This window comes from Lampetra planeri, chromosome 39 (assembly GCF_965212315.1).
Source record: "Lampetra planeri chromosome 39, kcLamPlan1.2.h2, whole genome shotgun sequence".
Classification (NCBI taxonomy): domain Eukaryota; kingdom Metazoa; phylum Chordata; class Hyperoartia; order Petromyzontiformes; family Petromyzontidae; genus Lampetra; species Lampetra planeri.
Genome location: NC_136145.1, coordinates 767,580 through 784,837, shown reverse-complemented (window position 1 = coordinate 784,837; position 17,258 = coordinate 767,580). Strand labels below are relative to the sequence as shown.

General features: G+C 53.8%; 1 protein-coding gene across 1 annotated transcript; it reads left to right on the top strand.

Annotated features, from left to right (window-relative positions):
* The first annotated feature begins 305 nt into the window (after window positions 1–305).
* On the top strand, window positions 306–12,013 carry LOC144731439 (uncharacterized). Its single transcript, XM_078612477.1, has 9 exons — window positions 306–678; window positions 2,588–2,725; window positions 3,625–3,858; window positions 5,973–6,211; window positions 6,588–6,726; window positions 7,958–8,071; window positions 8,956–9,116; window positions 9,389–9,760; window positions 10,096–12,013. The coding sequence occupies exons 2-9, from the start codon at window positions 2,629–2,631 to the stop codon at window positions 10,438–10,440; spliced, it is 1,701 nt and encodes a 566-aa protein (XP_078468603.1). The 5' UTR covers window positions 306–678; window positions 2,588–2,628; the 3' UTR covers window positions 10,441–12,013.
* The last annotated feature ends 5,245 nt before the right edge of the window (window positions 12,014–17,258 follow it).

Below are 17,258 nucleotides of genomic sequence, written 5' to 3'. Positions count from 1 at the left end.
AACGATTACGAAATAACACTTCGTGCCCAGGAACAAGAAGAGATCCGTGGCTGTTGCGAGGGTTGGAGGTGGTGGGGGGGAAGGGGTGGGGGGGAAGGGGTGGGGGGGAAGGGGTGGGGGGGAAGGGGTGGGGGGGAAGGGGTGGGGGGGAAGGGGTGGGGGGGAAGGGGTGGGGGTGCCCCTCGCGACCTCCGCCACCACCACCACGCGCTGCTCGTGTGCTGCAGTAAGCGCTGCTGCTATTGGCCGAGACGGACAGAGAAAGAGAGGCGGGGGGGAGTGGGAGGGTGGCGCTGGACCAATCGGCGCGCGCGTCTCTATCCGCGCGGACCCGGCGAGTGGTGGTGGTGGGCCGCGGCGGCTCCCCCGCGAAGCGAGGCCACAACAACAACCACCACAACAACAACCACCACCACAACAACCACAACAACCACCACAACAACAACCACCACAACAACCACAACAACAACCACCACAACAACAACCACAACAACAACAACCACCACAACAACAACCACCACAACAACCACCACCACAACAACCACCACAACAACCACCACAACAACAACCACCACAACAACCACCACCACAACAACCACAACAACAACCACAACAACCACCACAACAGCCACCACCACCCTCTCATCCATCTCACGCGACGACGACCAAATCCTTCGGGTAACAGTCGCTACAATCATCGTTGCCGTTCGCGTTATACTCGGACGTGTTGTCGTGGTGTTGGGTTGTGTGTGAAGTGGTGGTGGTGGTGTAGTGTTGTGTGTGAGGTGATGGTGTAGTGTTGTGTGAAGTGGTGGTGGTGTAGGGTTGTGTGTGAGGTGGTGGTGGTGTAGTGTTGTGTGTGAAGTGGTCAGAATCAGAAAGAGTTTTATTCGCCATGAAAGTTCGCACAGACAAGGAATGTACTTTGGCAGGAAGGTGCATACATTCAACATATAGGAATCTTAAATAAGTGGTGTACAAGTCTAACCATACTTAAGATACAAATTCTAACTAATACTAAGGGGTTAAAGTATGTAAAAATGTTGATTAAAATAAAATATAAAATGTCTATAATATACGATATAAAAATGCAAATAGGGTAACATTGCAAATATGGCAAGGTGTCATTGCGCAGCCTCAAAGCGGTAACCCGGTGCAGCTGTGTGTAGTAGACATCACGACTAGTGGGAGACGTGTGTGGTGCTGGCCACCCACCCCCTCGTGTGCCACAGTGCCGGGCCTCATAGGTGCCGCACGCTAACAGCACTGGCCCCCCACAGTCTGCTAGAGGCTACACGAGACGGGTGGGGGGGGGCTTTGGTTATTGGAGTCGGCGCTGTGGGGGGTCATGGCGTGTCCCGTGTCAGCGGTGTGGTTTGGGGTTAGGGTCGTGTCGGGACCAGGGTTTGGGTGGTGGGTTGGGGTTGTCATGTGTCAGGATCGTGATTGTGGGCCCCCTGGGATCCAGGCGTGCTGACTTGTGCTTCGTGTAAGCGTTATGGTTTGGCGGTCGGGAGTTCGGGCAATAGGGTGAGATTCTGCTGAGTAGTTTGGTTGATGTCAGTAAGGATCTGGGTGTGGGTTAATGTAAGTGTGGGCTAGATTCGGGTGAGTGGTTTGGTTGATGGTAGTAAGGATCTGGGTGTGGGTTCGGGGATTAAGGTTGAGTTGATGTTCGGGGTCAGGGTTTGCGTTGAGGGTTATGGTTCAGGTAACGTTTTGGATCTTGGACGAAGGTTGAGGCTGGGAGCGACGTTTATTGTTGGTTTCGAGTTGTGTTCGGGATTAGTCGGGATTAGGGTCAGGGTTTAGGTGCGACGTTTGTGTTAGGGTGGGAATCCGTACTCGGATTGAGGTCGGGGTTAGGGTAGAGACTTCGTCGGTGCCGTGAGTTGTGATTGAGGCTGGCTTACTGTATATTGGAGGCGAGTTCAGGGCCGTTATGTGGAGCAAAGTGTGGTTCCAGTCGAGGTTTTGAGGTGGTGCTTGAAGACTGGATTTGGGATCGGAGTTAATGTTTGGAGTTGGATTCGAGGTGAGGGGTGGAGGTTGCCATTGTTGAGTTCTCCATTGAAATTAAGTTTGGGTTTTTGGGTCAGTGTAGAGTTGAGCTTGGATCGTGCTTGGATGGGTGGATCTCCGTGCATTACAGTTGTTGTTGGCTGCCCGGGCTATGTTGTGAGCAGTGGTGGGTAGTGCAGCCACATACAAAGGTGGACTTATATTTGTTTTTGCCCTCTTTAAATTCAACACTCACGTCTGCGCAACCTGCACTTAACCAGCGTGGTGAAGTATGGTCACGTAACCTCACCACCCGACACGACCCGGAGGGCGTGGAGAGGTCCTCCTCCTCCAGTAGCGTGCCGACACAAAAAAAAGGGTGGCCGGGCACACAGATGTTTGAGGTCTGCATTGCTATTGAGGTTATCGTTGTTTTGTAGATCGCCGTTTGCTCCCGGGGAGTCCTCTGCACGCCCCGCGCACCCACCCAGTCGTCTCTAAAACTCAACCTCGCGCGATCCTCTCCTCCACGCGCGCGAGCACATCGCCCTGCGCCGCTCCTCACCTCCGATCTCGTCGTCCACAGCCGGCAGCAGCGGGCGAGCGATCTCCCCCCCCCAACGCGCCATGGACAGCGACGGGGAACGCGCGGCCGAGGATCGGGGAGGCAGCCCCGGCGAGCGGGGGAGCCCTGACAGGGACCGCGACGAGAGGATCAAGACCGGTGAGAGGGCCGCCCACCGCGCAGGGTGGCACGCGGCTACAGGCGAACAAAACCTGCACGGGCCCTGGTGAGGTGTTGCTGTGGGTAGAGGAGAGTAAAGGGTAAAGTTTGGGTTTCAGGGTACGGTGCGGGTCAGTGGGGGGAGGGCTTTTACCAGCGGCAGGTTTAGGGTCAGGGGTAGAGTTGCTACTCGTGCTTGGTTGAGGTCATTGAGAGGACAAGTCGAAGTGGTTGTTTTTGGTTCGTGTTTGGGGTAATGCTCGTACTGTGGTCCCGTTTGTTGGGTTCGGTGAGAGGACTGATAATAGTGGCTGGTTGGCTTCTTGGCCCAAGGTAAGCCTATTGGGAGTGGCTGGTTGGCTAGGATTCGTACCATCAGGTCTCTTCAAGTGAATAAGTGGCAGTGCTATCCTGGTGGTCCTGAGCCAGAAGGAGAAATTCCACATTCCTATGCCTGGGGTCAGTCTATCCGTAGATAATTACTGATGGTATCTGTAAAAGTGGTAACCATATAATTGACTCCACAGAGATGATTTGCCGAGTTGTGCCAGCTCAGGAATTGATCTCGCAACCTTCCGATTGTGACACACGCCAAACCAACACACGCAATGTAATTGGCCAAGCATCCCAATGCAGTACTCCGACTGAAAAATTATCTTGCGCCTCAGTGAGGACGGTGATGTGGCCTAGCAGTAGCGCACGCATTCTCCCCTTATGTCTGGAACAAGCGGTAAATGCGCATCCACTGTACCACAGTTCGAAACCAGCGCACGGTTCGAATCCCTGATCAATACTGCGGATGTGTTGATGACGACAAACACGCGCAGGAATCGATCTCTGGTCGCTGGCTTTCGTGGCGCAGCGCGCTAACCACTACCCCCCCCCACCTCCACACCCAGAGCCCGAGGATGAATGGACGGAGGCGCCGCTGATCGAGGAGTCTCGCGGCGGCGGCGACGACGATAGCTTGGCCGCGCTCGACGGAGCGTCGACGTCGCCTGGGACTGGCGAGGGCCCCGCCGGGGACGGCGGCCGCGGCACGCCGGGTCCCGGTGACGGGGCCGGCGCCGCTGCTTCACAGGCGCAGGCCAGCACCAGCTGGTCCGGCCTCGTCGACTACCTCATTAAGTCAGGTGCGCGTGCGCAACGATTCGTATTGTTGTTTATTTTTATTTTTGTTGTTGTTGTGTGAGGTTGTGTTTAACCAGGAAGGAGTCTTTTTCAGGAGCGTCCTGATAAATGTTCGCAGTCGCGTGCTATCGATTTCTTATGCATTTCCTAATCAAGTCGTTGCGAGCATTTTTTTTAATTGGGCAAATGTGGCCCTCGGTGCCGGTACACCACGTCCCCCTTCTCTGGACGAGGGAACGGGATCTCAAACGTCCGCGGCGAGAGTTTAATAAACCCGCAGGACTAACCAAGACGGCCTGCTGGAGTGAAACCATTCACTTCTGCAACGTGCAGTGATTAATTGATTGATATAAATACTTTCCGCTCACTACGCGTCCATCAAATCATGCATGCAAGAATCTACTATTTCCGAATGATATCTTCAATATCGCACGCGCACGGTGGAGTCTACATATCCAAGAAAATGCTTTTTTGCTTTTATGACTCTAAAAATGATGACCTCCGTTGGTTTCACCCGTAGGGCAGAGTCCTTCTTCCGGTTCCGTTGCTTAAGTCTCGTGCTGAACTCTTAAAATTGTGACCCGTGTCATTAGCGAACCGAGTAACTTGCCTCCTGCAGAGTGGGAGGCAGCGAGAGGCGACAGGTGTGCGGGAAAAGTCCACAAGCGGCTGCAAGAGTGTTTACAATTTTTACACAGTATTACATACCTCGGAGGTGTACCATTTTTAATTGTACAGATGCATAACTTCTGTAGTCAAAAGTGAATTCCTGTGCTCGCACGAGCATTGGCGCATTGGTGCTCATCGCCTGTTTACAGCACTCAACCAGTGGTGGGAATTCCACATTCCTATGGTGGGGGTGGGGTAACTTCACAAGGCAACCATTGTTGACTTCCCCCACAAAGTGGTGGTATCTATTTTATTGACCCTGGAGGGATGATGGGCCAAGTCAACCCCCGGCCATAATCTTACAATTGCAAGCCGCTCACTCTACCGGTGAGCCACCTACAACACATGGACACCCTCTCGACATTTTCAGTCCCTTGTAAATTGCCCCTGTCCATGCCACTGTAGCGTATATACGTTCAAACCATGATAGATCACGCAGAGTCCTTAACTCTCAAATTTTCAGATGCTGCCAATTATTAGGAAGGTTTTAGCCCTGGCACAAACACAAAGAAGGGGCGTAGAGTCAATGATACAGTGTGTGAAGAAAGAGAAAGGAGCGGGAGAGGGACAAGCGAAAGAATAGGGAAACAAGGGATGGAAAAGGAGCGGAGAAACGAGAGCACGGGGGCCAGGAGAGATGAGGAGAGGGAGGAGGAGGCTGCGTGAGGACCTCGACGCTGCTGCTGCTGCTGCATGGAGGAGCGGCGTCGGCTTTTACAGCGGGCGGCGTGGACGGGGGGAGAGGGTTCAGGAGTGGAGGTGGCCACGCAGAAGCCACGCGAAGCCACGTGGGAAGCTTGAGCTGATTTAGATATTTTGGCAGTGCAGTTCGCACCGTTATGTATTCTGCAGAGTTATTACTTTAAGATTACATTCCACTGCAGATCCTGCACATTCACCATCGAGTGCAGGCAGCCGTGGATAGTTCTGCGACGGCTAATATGTCGGCATGCCCTCGTGCTTGGCCATTGAATTATTCATGAGATTTTTGGCACCAGAGTAAAAACCACTCGCGTTGGAAGGGAATACCGCTCCAAGCGCACTGCGCGTAATTTACCGGGAAACGGCTCGTGTCCGTGGCGAGTTATTTCTCGAGTGGTCCTGACCCACGCCCCCCTTCCCCCCCCTGACTTCACCAACTCATTGGCCGGTGTGGTGAAGTATGATCAAATAAGCCCCATGGACGACACCGCGTGGGGGGTGGCCCTAATTCAGCAGTGGTGCGACGAAGAACTGTGAATAACTGTCCACCTACAGACGTTTCGTCAATCCACTGCTGGATGAGGGTCTCCCGTCTGGGTCGTCAGGGCTATTTCACCATACTTCCCCGCACCGGGCAGCGTGGGTTTGCGTGAATGCGGGAAGCGTAGGCTTTTGGAGGATGGTACGGTCCACCGATGGATTTACTTGTGGGATGACATGAGTTGTTGTTGCTCCGCCCGTGCAGAGCTGCAGAAGTGGCATGGATCGCCGTCGAGCTCGCCGGGGCTGTGCATGCCCTCCGGCCCGAGTCCGTCTTCCCGTCACTTCTCCCCCTCGCTGGGCGGCGGAGGCGGCGGCGGCGGCGGCGGCGGCGGCGGCGGTGGGCATCGCGGCGCGGGTACCGGCACGCTGCTGCTGTGTGAGGTGTGCGGAGACCTGGCGTCTGGCATCCACTACGGAGTGTACGCCTGCGAGGGATGCAAGGTATGCAGGGAGGGAGGGAGGGGGAGGGATTCAGGGAGGGATGCAGGGAGGCAGGGAGGGAGGGATGCAGGGATGCAGGGAGGCAATGTCTATGAAGGGTTCTGGCTAACACGTGCACGTCATTTTAAGGGGATCTCATTCCAGGTTCTCACCGTGCCTCTGCCGCCCGGTCTGCCGTCGGCGAAAGATTCATCTTTGTTGTAATTTGCACTGGCGCCGTTCTAATAGTATACGTGGGCTGTCCATTTAAACTTCCGCACTCAGATCACTTATTGCCTTCTTGTGGATGAGGCGTGTGCTTTGACACAGGCACGGACCTGAACACGCAGTCGCCATCCCCTTGTGCCCCCCCGCACCCTCTCTCTCCGCCCGGCAGGGGTTTTTCCGGCGCACGGTGAGCACGCAGGTGCAGTACGAGACGTGTCAGATGAACTGCGTCATCCAGAAGACCAACCGCAACCGCTGCCAGTTCTGCCGCTTCCAAAAGTGCCTCTCCGTCGGCATGTCCCGCGACCGTGAGTGCCGCACGCACACCACAAAGGTTTCCGCGTGTAACCTTAACAGAATTTCGGGGCAAGGGCACCTATGAAGGCCGGCATGTTGGCACGCGGCGGCGTGGGTGGCCAGCACCACGCCCCGCCGTCTTTGTCTCACCAGTGGCTATGTTTTTACGCATTGCACCAGTCGAAATAGGGGAGGCCTTGGACCGGTTCAGATAATCGTCACTGTTAATGGTCGTGAGCGGGAATCGAACTCAGGTCCGCCGGGTTCGTAGCGCAGTGCGCTAACCATTGCGCCACTGCTCCACACTCACGCAGCACCAAGCCCCCCATTCGCCACTAAGCAACGGTGACGTCACCACGGTGCTTGTCTGATCTCATTTTATATTTGCAGAGCGCCTGAGCTCAAGGCGCTTAACATATTTCTAGATTTGAAGCTTTCGTGACTGCAAGGAATCATATTCTTAGGTTTTTTCGGTAAAGTCACATAGGTAAAACATCAAAATTAATGAAAATAAAATAAAAACAAAAATCACGACGTTTCGGAGGCAACACAAGTCTCCGTCATCAGGTGGGACCGTCACAGCCAGATTAGCTGCATCAAGTGAGGCAATGATTCAAGAAGTAATCCCTTATAAGCAAGTTGAAGGGGGGAGGAGAGGGGGGGGGAGTTCTTAACATAGTTCAATGCAAAGGTAACCAAGTAGAATGAGATCGATGGCAGGGGCGTGCATGGGCTTAGGAATGGGTGACACCAAGTGAGGGTACCTAGGGGTCTCAAAAGGGTCGGGGAGGGACGGGAAGGAGTGGAGGGAAGAGGAAGGGAATGGCGATAGAGAAGAGGTGGGTCTTGAAGAGAGGAAGGAGGTTAAGGAGGGGGGAACTGCTTCATGTACAGGCGAGGTCCACTTTGAGCCTCTTACGTGAAGTGGCATTGAAGGCTCACTGGCAGAGGGTCACGGGACACACCCAGGTGCTGTGAGACGACTGGCAGACGCGCCACCTGCGCACCCTCACCAAGCCGCCTTGGTGTGTTTTAGCCGCCCGGCGCTCTGCTCGCATCGCTCCGCTGCCCTACATTGTTTGAGGGCGGCAGCTCGCACCTGCCCAGCAGCGTCCTTAACGAGTCTCCTGCCCAGAGGCGCGTGGCAAAGTTCCGGCTTCGTTAGGCAACCGCTCTTGGTCTTTAATGCATTCGTACTTTGGGCCCCCCCTTACACCTCATCTCCCGCCCCCCGCCCCGCAGCTTCTCGCCGGGGTCGGGCCCCCCAAGCGGCCAAGGTGCGTCCGCTAACGCGGCCTTCGAGCAGGAGCCCCCACCGGCCCCTCGCTGGACAGGCCCTGGGAGAGGAGATCACAGGTACCGCACCCTCACCCCCCGTGCGGCATCCTCCGCCGCTGGCACTCGGATTTCAACTCTGCCCGCTCGGGGCCCGTGCTGCTGTAGGTCCCGTGACTTCGGTTCGAAGGAGGGTGGGTGGTGTGGGGGTGGACCTTGTGTGCCGGCGTCATGGTGCAAATTTGCCAATTTTTTTTATTTTCCGCAATTGAGTGACATCGCGTGGCTACAACGCCCCCTTCCTGCGACCCGACTCCGATGAGCACGGTTGGCTACGTACGGTGCGAAAGAAGTCATACATACACTGCAGGATGCATCGGTGGAAAACTTAATCGCTCTTCTGAGTGAGACTTAACTACAAACACGAAACCATAGAGCACATGACTTCTTCCGGTCTCAAATATACAAGTGAAGGTGGTTGGTGAGCGAATGAGTTTTTGGTGAGTGAGTGGGGAGCGGTTGTGTTGTGGTTAGCCCGCTGCGCTAAGAACCCGACTATGACCCGAGTTCGATTCCCACTCGTGGTCGACACCAGTGACGATTATCTGAATTGGTTCTCAGCCCTCCTCAAGGTCGATTCAGCCTAACACGAGTACCTGGTTTTGTTTTATTTGGATTAACCCAGACGTGCTAATCAATGGAAATTTGAAATGCAGATTCTTTGGGATTGGCTGGATATGTGAATATGTGAGCCAGTGAGAGGCTGGAGACACCAGGATGCCGAAGGCACAAACTCGACACGGACAATGCAGCATCGCTCCGTAATGTCTCTTGAGAAGCGATCGTATCCAGGCTCGGTGTAAATCAACGGACGCTGCGTCACAGCCATTGATCGCTGTTAATGGTCCCTCTCCTCCTCCTGCCTACCGCTGTGGCTGCTGCCGCTGCTGCGCTTACTGCTGCAGAGTTCGGGACCTATGAGACCAAACCCTTGCCGCTGTTGACGGCACGTTCGACGCTGGCCGACATGCTCACCTCGTCCACGCTCTCCACCTCGTCGGGAGGAAACCGCACAGCCGCCTCCTCGTCGCCCGCCGCCATGTGGGATGGGCCCCGTTCCGCCTCCGTACGTCGCCCACCGCCCCCTGCGCGTTGCCGCCCCCCTCCCCCCGTCCGTACCGATCGGAGTCGAGGTTGAGTTGCATTGCTGTGGCCGCCGAGGCCGTGCGGCCCAATGTCCTTGGGACGCCGCAGAGCGGATATGAGACCTGTCCTAGCCGCAACGTTTGGGAAGTATATCCGGCATACCATAACTAAATTAGTTATGGTCGAACGCCGCGTGGACGATGCGAGGGTGACGGGTTGACGGGCGTCGCTCTCGTCGCGCCTTCTCCGCAGCCCGTGTGCCTCGACCTGCGGCAGCACCTCCCGGCGCCGCGCCGCTCTCCTCCACGCCCGTGGGACGGCCGCTCGTGCGGCCCGGCCTTCGACCTGCACCCGCACCGCGACCTGCACAACCCCTACGACGGCCTGGAGCCGGCGAACGACGACGGCGGCGACGACGACCTCGACGTCGGGGGGGTCGGCGGCGGCGGCGGGGTCGGCGCTCGCGAGGAAGCGGACGCCTGCGGCAGGGCCGGCCCCGGCGGGCTGCGCGCCGCGGAGGCCCTGCGCGTGCTGGCGCGGCACACGCAGGAGGTGTGGCCCGTGGCGCGAGGGTCCGCGCCGGCAGAGGCTCGCGCACGCCCGCCCGGCGCCGCTCAGCATGCGGTACGTCGCGGAGGGACGGACGCGCCGTCGCGTGCCTCGCGGGGTTTGGTTCGCAGCCGAGTCGGGCGCCAAATGGAAGAGCAGAACTCGGTTTCAAGGTTATTTTGTTTTTAACAGGGTAAGAACTCCAGAGAGCAGTACAACGATAAAGTGATTAGAAATCGAGAGTACAGGAGAAAGCGGAAATGTTGCAAGTGTCGGAATATTGCAAAGGAGGACCATACCTTGCAGGTCAGGCATCGGCTTTGAATTTCACAGAAGGGAAGGGAGCCGCGGCATGGCGCGGCATCGACCGTCGTAACCCTCGGCTGACCGTTTGGCGCGGTCCCCCACAGCCCAACGCTCACGACGAGCTGCGGCGCGCGGCCCGCGATCTGCAGCGCTTCGCGAGCCAGCAGGACGTGCTGCTCAAGGGCGCGCTCTACGACTGCAGCCAGGGCCAGCCGGCCGACGCGGCCCGCCTGGTGCACGAGGCCCGGGACCTCCTGCGCTGCGTCCGCGAGGGCCTGCGTGCGCGCCTCGACGCGGTCGCCGACGGCCTGGACGCAGCGACGGCCGGGCCGCGTGGCGGAGCGGAGGGGGCGGCGGAGGGGTCCGCGCCGGCCTGCTCCAGCCCCGCCTCGCCCGAGTGGAGGCTCTCTTCCGAGCTGGGCGCGGCCGAGAGGGGGCGCATGCTCTAGCGGTGCCGGGCGCGCGCCGTTCGTCGACGAGCGACCGGATAAATAGCCGGTGGTGGCCCGGCGGCAGCAAAGAGTCGACGTTTGTCAAATGGATCGAGCCGATGTTGTTAAGTGAAAGGCACGACAAGCAAAAAATATAAATTATAATCGAGGATTATAGGATTTATTTTTCCTGCCAACGTGAAAGTTGTTGACATACCTGGCTGCCGCATCCTGAAGAGGCTGAAGCAAGTGTTTTTTTTGGTTAAATCGCGGCGCTTGGCATCAACGATGTTTGTCGACGTTTGTTCGACGTTGGCAAGCGAGTGACCCCGGCGAGTTCCCTGCCGCTGCCGTGTTTGCTCCCCCATTCCCCCCCGCCCCCCCCCACCTCGCTGATTTGATGGTCGTGGCTTCGCAGTGCTTTGGGCCGCGATGGCCGGTACGCAGGGTGCTAAGCGATGTGGGGATGAAAGATATCCTTGGCTCTCGTTGTTTTTTTATATTCCTGGGACTGCAGTTGTCTTCCCCGGGAAGGATAAATGTATCCTTCGCTGGATAAAAGATGTTGCGTAAAAGGGTAAAACACCAATTATCATGTTGCGTAAGAATTGTTATAATTATTTTTATTCCTCCGACCTCGGCATCTCACCGCTGTCGTTTTAAATACCTGATACAGGTAGTCCTCTACTTACGATGGAGATGCGTTACGACGAACCCATCATAAGTCAAACATATCGTAAGTCGAGATGGAGTCCAAAAGAATGTTGATAATTTAGCAAAACAGAGCAATTTACAGTACCGTACTGTATAAACTATATACTGTATGTATTTATTCATTACAATACTGTATTGCACAGTAAAATGTAAAGTAAAAAAAGGTCAATTCTTATCCTACCTATATGAACTGCAATTTAATAGAAAGTTTTTTCAGGAAACAATCCTATCTGCTATAAAAGGCGGGAGATGCGTACATCCCGGCAGGGCCCCAACGTACAGTATCGTACCTCGTACGCTGCTGCGTTTGCCTGCCGCGCGAAATTTTAAATATTTTCCAATTTTGTCGTATCGCTATCGTAAGATCGAAATATCATAAGTCGGACCATTGTAACTCGGGGACTATCTGTAGTTAGGAAACACAAATATGATCCGATCATGAGTTTGATACACGATGAGCTGCACTGGCTACCTATGAAATACAGGATTGCGTATAAATTATGCCTACTCGTTTTTAAGAGTCTCCAATTTGCTCCATCCTCTCTCGCCGATCAGTGCATATCAGCTTCAACGGACCATAATCCACTCCGACTACAATCCGCGGCTCGCGGCGACCTGCTGCTGTACCCCACCGCGCGATGCGGCCGGCGCAGTGTCTCCGGCCCAGCGACGCTGAAACACGCTGCAGCTCACGCTCGGGATCCATCCCCGAGTCTGAGCCAGTTCTGCAAGAGACTCAAAACGGTGTTGCTGCTGTTGTTTCAGAGGCGACTTCAATGTGTGATCAATGTGTGATCAGTATGTGATGGAAGTGTGATCGATGCGCATTCGTGATGGACTGAACTCATAAGAGTGCGAGATAAATGTTCTTACTTTATATCTCCATGGCCTTGCCCCACCTCATCTCGCCTCTCTCATCTCCTTCCATGTGTAATGTTCTTGTATGGAGACGGAGTCGTCGTAGAGCCAACACGGTTTATTTATAATATAACAAGGTACACAATCCCTAACACAAAGGGGTAGTGGCCCCTTTCACCCACAACCTGGGAGGTACAGCCTCTGGGCTATTGTACCTAGTCACTCTGACTTCTCTAGCCCTCCGGCTGGCTAGACCTATGGGAGGCTGACCCACCGCTGGTCCGGTGGGTCCCTGACCACTGGCCTGTCCCGACCTGGCCCTCACAAGGACATCAGGCCAAGGGAACCTCAGGGTCCTAACCTCCGACCACTGGCACCGCACTGAGCCCCGGCCCTTAAAAGGACGTCGGTGGCTTGGGGTCCAGGATCTTGTTTTCAGGCGGGCTTCTGACTTCGGCTTGAGGCGAACTGCCCAGCGCTCTCAAGAACCCGCTTTATATACCGTTTCCCACTGAGGGGCGGGGCTCTGTGGGATCGCACGCATCCCCCAGCCCCCTCCCCTCGGAGGGGTCCTGGTCACCGTTGGCCCGACCGGTCCGGACTGGTTTCTACCGCTCCCCACCGAGGGGCGGGGTTCTGTGGGATCGCAGACGCTGCCCACAGCCCCCTCCCCCCAGCGGGTCTCGGCCAAGAGTACACAACCTCCCCGTACCGGTAAGTACCCTGGTTCTGGCGCGCGTGTGTGTGTCAACATGACCACCACATCACCCCCCCCCCCCGTACAGCACGCAGCCGTCCCGGCTGCAACAACCAACAACAACAAAAAAAACCAATGTGAACCAGAAAATCCGTGAGCCTCAACGCAACAGTAACAACAACAACACAACCCAACAACTCGCGCAATAATTTACCCCAACCCACCTGAACATATGTTACACTGATTGGTGTGGCCATGGTAGTAAATCGGAGAAGGCCGAGGAACCCCGTGTGGAGCAGGGGGAGACAACACACAAACTGCACACAAGAAAGGCTGATGCCAGTTGCATTGCATTCTTTCTCCAGCTAGAACTTTCGTGTGACGTTTTTGGCCCGTTTTGCGCCTGTGCTCAACAACTCTGTTACATAGTACACCATTGAGACACAGACGTTATTTTCGTGATGCTGGTCAGTGCCGGATTAAGCTAGTGCAGGGCCTGTAGCATATGTTATAAATGGGCCATAAATTAAAAAAACACGTAAATATTAAAACACTAATTTTTGTTAACTCGCGTAGTACGTAATTGTATTTTTCATTTGCTATATGGCGAGATAATACAACAAATGGCTAACCTTAAACACCCAGTCGTTCATAAAAGTCGAAGGCGGTATACTACTAAAGTAATAGAGCAAGTGCAGAATCACTGAACTGGAATTGATAGCTTGAAAGCATTTAGCGTGGGGCCCCTGAAAGTGCTGGGCCCGTAGCTACACGTGTAGCTACTTGTGCTGCTGGGATAATCCGGCACTTGTGCTGCTGCAGCATTGGCAGTGGCGGTGCCCCAAGCGCAATTCACGACAAGAAACCCCGACAACGTTTCTCGCACGTGGGCTTTGTTATCTCAGCTGGCGAAGCCCCGCTGAGCCATGCAGCTCTGTGGCAAGGTCGGCCACCAGCCCAGGACCGTCGCCGATGGCGGCGGTTACGGGACATTGTAGCTACATAAGAGTAACAGCGGGACCCCATAGAGATCCATAGAGTTACAGAGGGAACCATCGAGTTAAATAGAGATACATAGAGTTGCATAGAGACCCATAGAGTTACATAGAGTTGTAGAAGTGCTAGACACTCTATTCGGTAACCTGCGGGGCCACTGTGTACCGAAAGAACCAAGATGATTTTTTTAGTTGTTAAAATTTTGCTGACAAAAAATATTAAATAAATACCAAAAAAATAGAACAAATAATACCCAAAAAGATGTAATATGAGAAGTTTAAATAAATGATAAAACTTTTTACAGAGTACAGCGACTCCTCTACTTACGAACGAGTTAGGTTCTAGAGGTCTGTTCGTAAGTCGATTTGTTCGTAAGTCCAACTCAACTTCTATCGACTACAAACATGTTGTTCGGCATGTACACTAAACGCGGGGAATGGCTTTAAAAGTTGTATAATCTCATGTAGATGCAGATGCCACTGATTCCTCACGTTCTGCAGATGTAGATGCCACCACCGCCAACTATTGCGCGGCGGTTGAACTTCCGACTCGTGTCTCTGAAAGTTCGTAAGTAGAGGAGTTTCTCTCATCACTGGGAGATGGCAGCGGGAGTTGACATTCAGAGAAGGGGGAGCAGTGTTCCAGTGTGGCGATGTTGTCACCGCTGAGTCCGAAATGCCCGCTTGGGGGCGCTGTAGCATTGTCCGTCACCGCACGCCACCCAAACACACCGCGTTATTTTCTTTCACATTTTAAACGCAGCGAGTCCAATGCATTGCGAATAGAATTGCGTTCCCTAATTCGTTGGCGACGTTGTAGTGGAGCAACGTAAACGGAGAACTTACTCTTCTTGGTTCTTTCGGTAAAGTCACCAAGAAGATGAATTCCTGCAGTCACGAAAGCTTTAAAAGGAGAATTTACTGCGATAGGTTTTTAAAAAAAGATTGCGCTGGTCATTCGGTGACCGGGCTGGCACCACCACCAAGACGCTGTGCTAAGCCCAGCGGTATAAGCAGACGCTGCGTCTGCTTCACGTACAATCCGTGAGTCCACGTAAAAAACTAAAAGCCTTTCTCGCACACGCCATCAGCCGTGCGGCCTTCTGGGAGTTCATAATTTCAGCAGCATCGATTCAAGATAAGCAAACACTGGACCACCGATTTTGACACTTGGTGTTTCATCAGCAGAGTCGGGCTTGGCTTGAAGCAACGCTCGTGAACTGCCGATCTTAGAGCCGGGTAGCTTCCGTTTACGCCATGGGCCCTAGTCCTGGTCACAGGACTGCTGATTTTGTACGTTTGCCCACTGACAAAGAAATGATTAGTCTATAATTTTAATGGTAGGTTTATTTCAACAGTGAGAGACAGAATAACAATAACAAAATCCAGAAAAACGCATGTCAAAAATGTTATAAATTGATTTGCATGTTAATGAGGGAAATAAGTATTTTACCCCTCTGCAAAACATGACTTGGTGGCAAAACCCTTGTTGGCAATCACAGAGGTCAGACGTTTCTTGTAGTTGCCCACCAGGTTTGCACACATCTCAGGAGGGATTTTGTCCCACTCCTCTTTGCAGATCTTCTCCAAGTCATTAAGGTTTCGAGGCTGACGTTTGTCAACTCGAACCTTCAGCTCCCTCCACAGATTTTCTATGGGATTAAGGTCTGGAGACTGGCTAGGCCACTCCAGGACCTTAATGTGCTTCTTCTTGAGCCACTTCTTTGTTGCCTTGGCCGTGTGTTTTGGGTCATTGTCATGCTGGAATACCCATCCACGACCCATTTTCAATGCCCTGGTTGAGGGAAGGAGGTTCTCACCCAAGATTTGACGGTACATGGCCCCGTCCATCGTCCCTTTGATGCGGTGAAGTTGTCCTGTCCCCTTAGCAGAAAACACCCCCAAAGCATAATGTTTTCACCTCCATGTTTGATGGTGGGGATGGTGTTCTTTGGGTCATAGGCAGCATTCCTCCTCCTCCAAACACGGCGAGTTGAGTTGATGCCAAAGAGCTCCATTTTGGTCTCATCTGACCACAACACTTTCACCCAGTTGTTCTCTGAATCATTCAGATGTTCATTGGCAAACTTCTGACGGGCATGTATATGTGCTTTCTTGAGCAGGGGGACCTTGCGGGCGCTGCAGGATTTCAGTCCTTCACGGCGTAGTGTGTTACCAACTGTTTTCTTGGTGACGATGGTCCCAGCTGCCTTGAGATCATTGACAAGATCCTCCCGTGTAGTTCTGGGCTGATTCCTCACCGTTCTCATGATCATTGCAACTCCGCGAGGTGAGATCTTGCATGGAGCCCCAGGCCGAGGGAGATTGACAGTTCTTTTGTGTTTTTTCCATTTGCGAATAATCGCACCAACTGTTGTCACCTTCTCACCAAGCTGCTTGGCGATGGTTTTGTAGCCCATTCCAGCATTGTGTAGGTCTACAATCTTGTCCCTGACATCCTTGGAGAGCTCTTTGGTCTTGGCCATGGTGGAGAGTTTGGAATCTGATTGATTGCTTCTGTGAACAGGTGTTTTTATACAGGTAACAAGCTGAGATTAGGAGCACTCCCTTTAAGAGTGTGCTCCTAATCTCAGCTCGTTACCTGTATAAAAGACACTTGGGAGCCAGAAATCTTTCTGATTGAGAGGGGGTAAAATACTTATTTCCCTCAATAAAATGCAAATCAATTTATAACATTTTTGACATGCGTTTTTCTGGATTTTTGTTGTTATTCTGTCTCTCACTGTTCAAATAAACCTACCATTAAAATTATAGACTGATCATTTCTTTGTCAGTGGGCAAACGTACAAAATCAGCAGGGGATCAAATACTTTTTTCCCTCACTGTACATGGTCACGACGGGGCTGCCCAGCCACCGCGGTTAGGACACGCACCACACACACACCACACACGCACCACACACACGGGTCGGCAGGTAGGGGGCGGAGCCACGAACGACGGGAAAACAGGGCAGGCCCTCTGGTTGGTCGGGAGCTTCGCGGCAAACCTCGACGCAGACGTCGCTGAAAGCAACGGTCCTTGGCGGGAAATCCGAGCGATCTGATTGGCCGGGAAGGCCAGCGGATCAGCGCCGAATTCTCTTTGAAGTAAGGTAACAATAAAAGGCGAGAGAAGGTAGAGATAATTCTAGATTTGAAGCTTTCGTGACTGCAAGGCATCATATTCTTAGGTTTTTTCAGTAAAGTCACGTAGGTAAAGCATCAATATTAATGAAAATAAAATAAAAACAAAAATCACGACGTTTCGGAGGCAACACAAGTCTCCGTCATCAGGTGGGACCGTCACAGCCGAATTAGCTAATACAGCCGAATTAGGCATAAACGACTACGAAATAACACTTAGTGCCCAGGAACAAGAATTGTGTTACAGAGTGCGATCCGTGGCTGTTGCGAGGGTTGGAGGTGGTGGGGGGGAAGGGGTGGGGGGGAAGGGGTGGGGGGGAAGGGGTGGGGGGGAAGGGGTGGGGGGGAAGGGGTGGGGGGGAAGGGGTGGGGGGGAAGGGGTGGGGGTGGGGGGGAAGGGGTGGGGGTGGGGGGGAAGGGGTGGGGGTG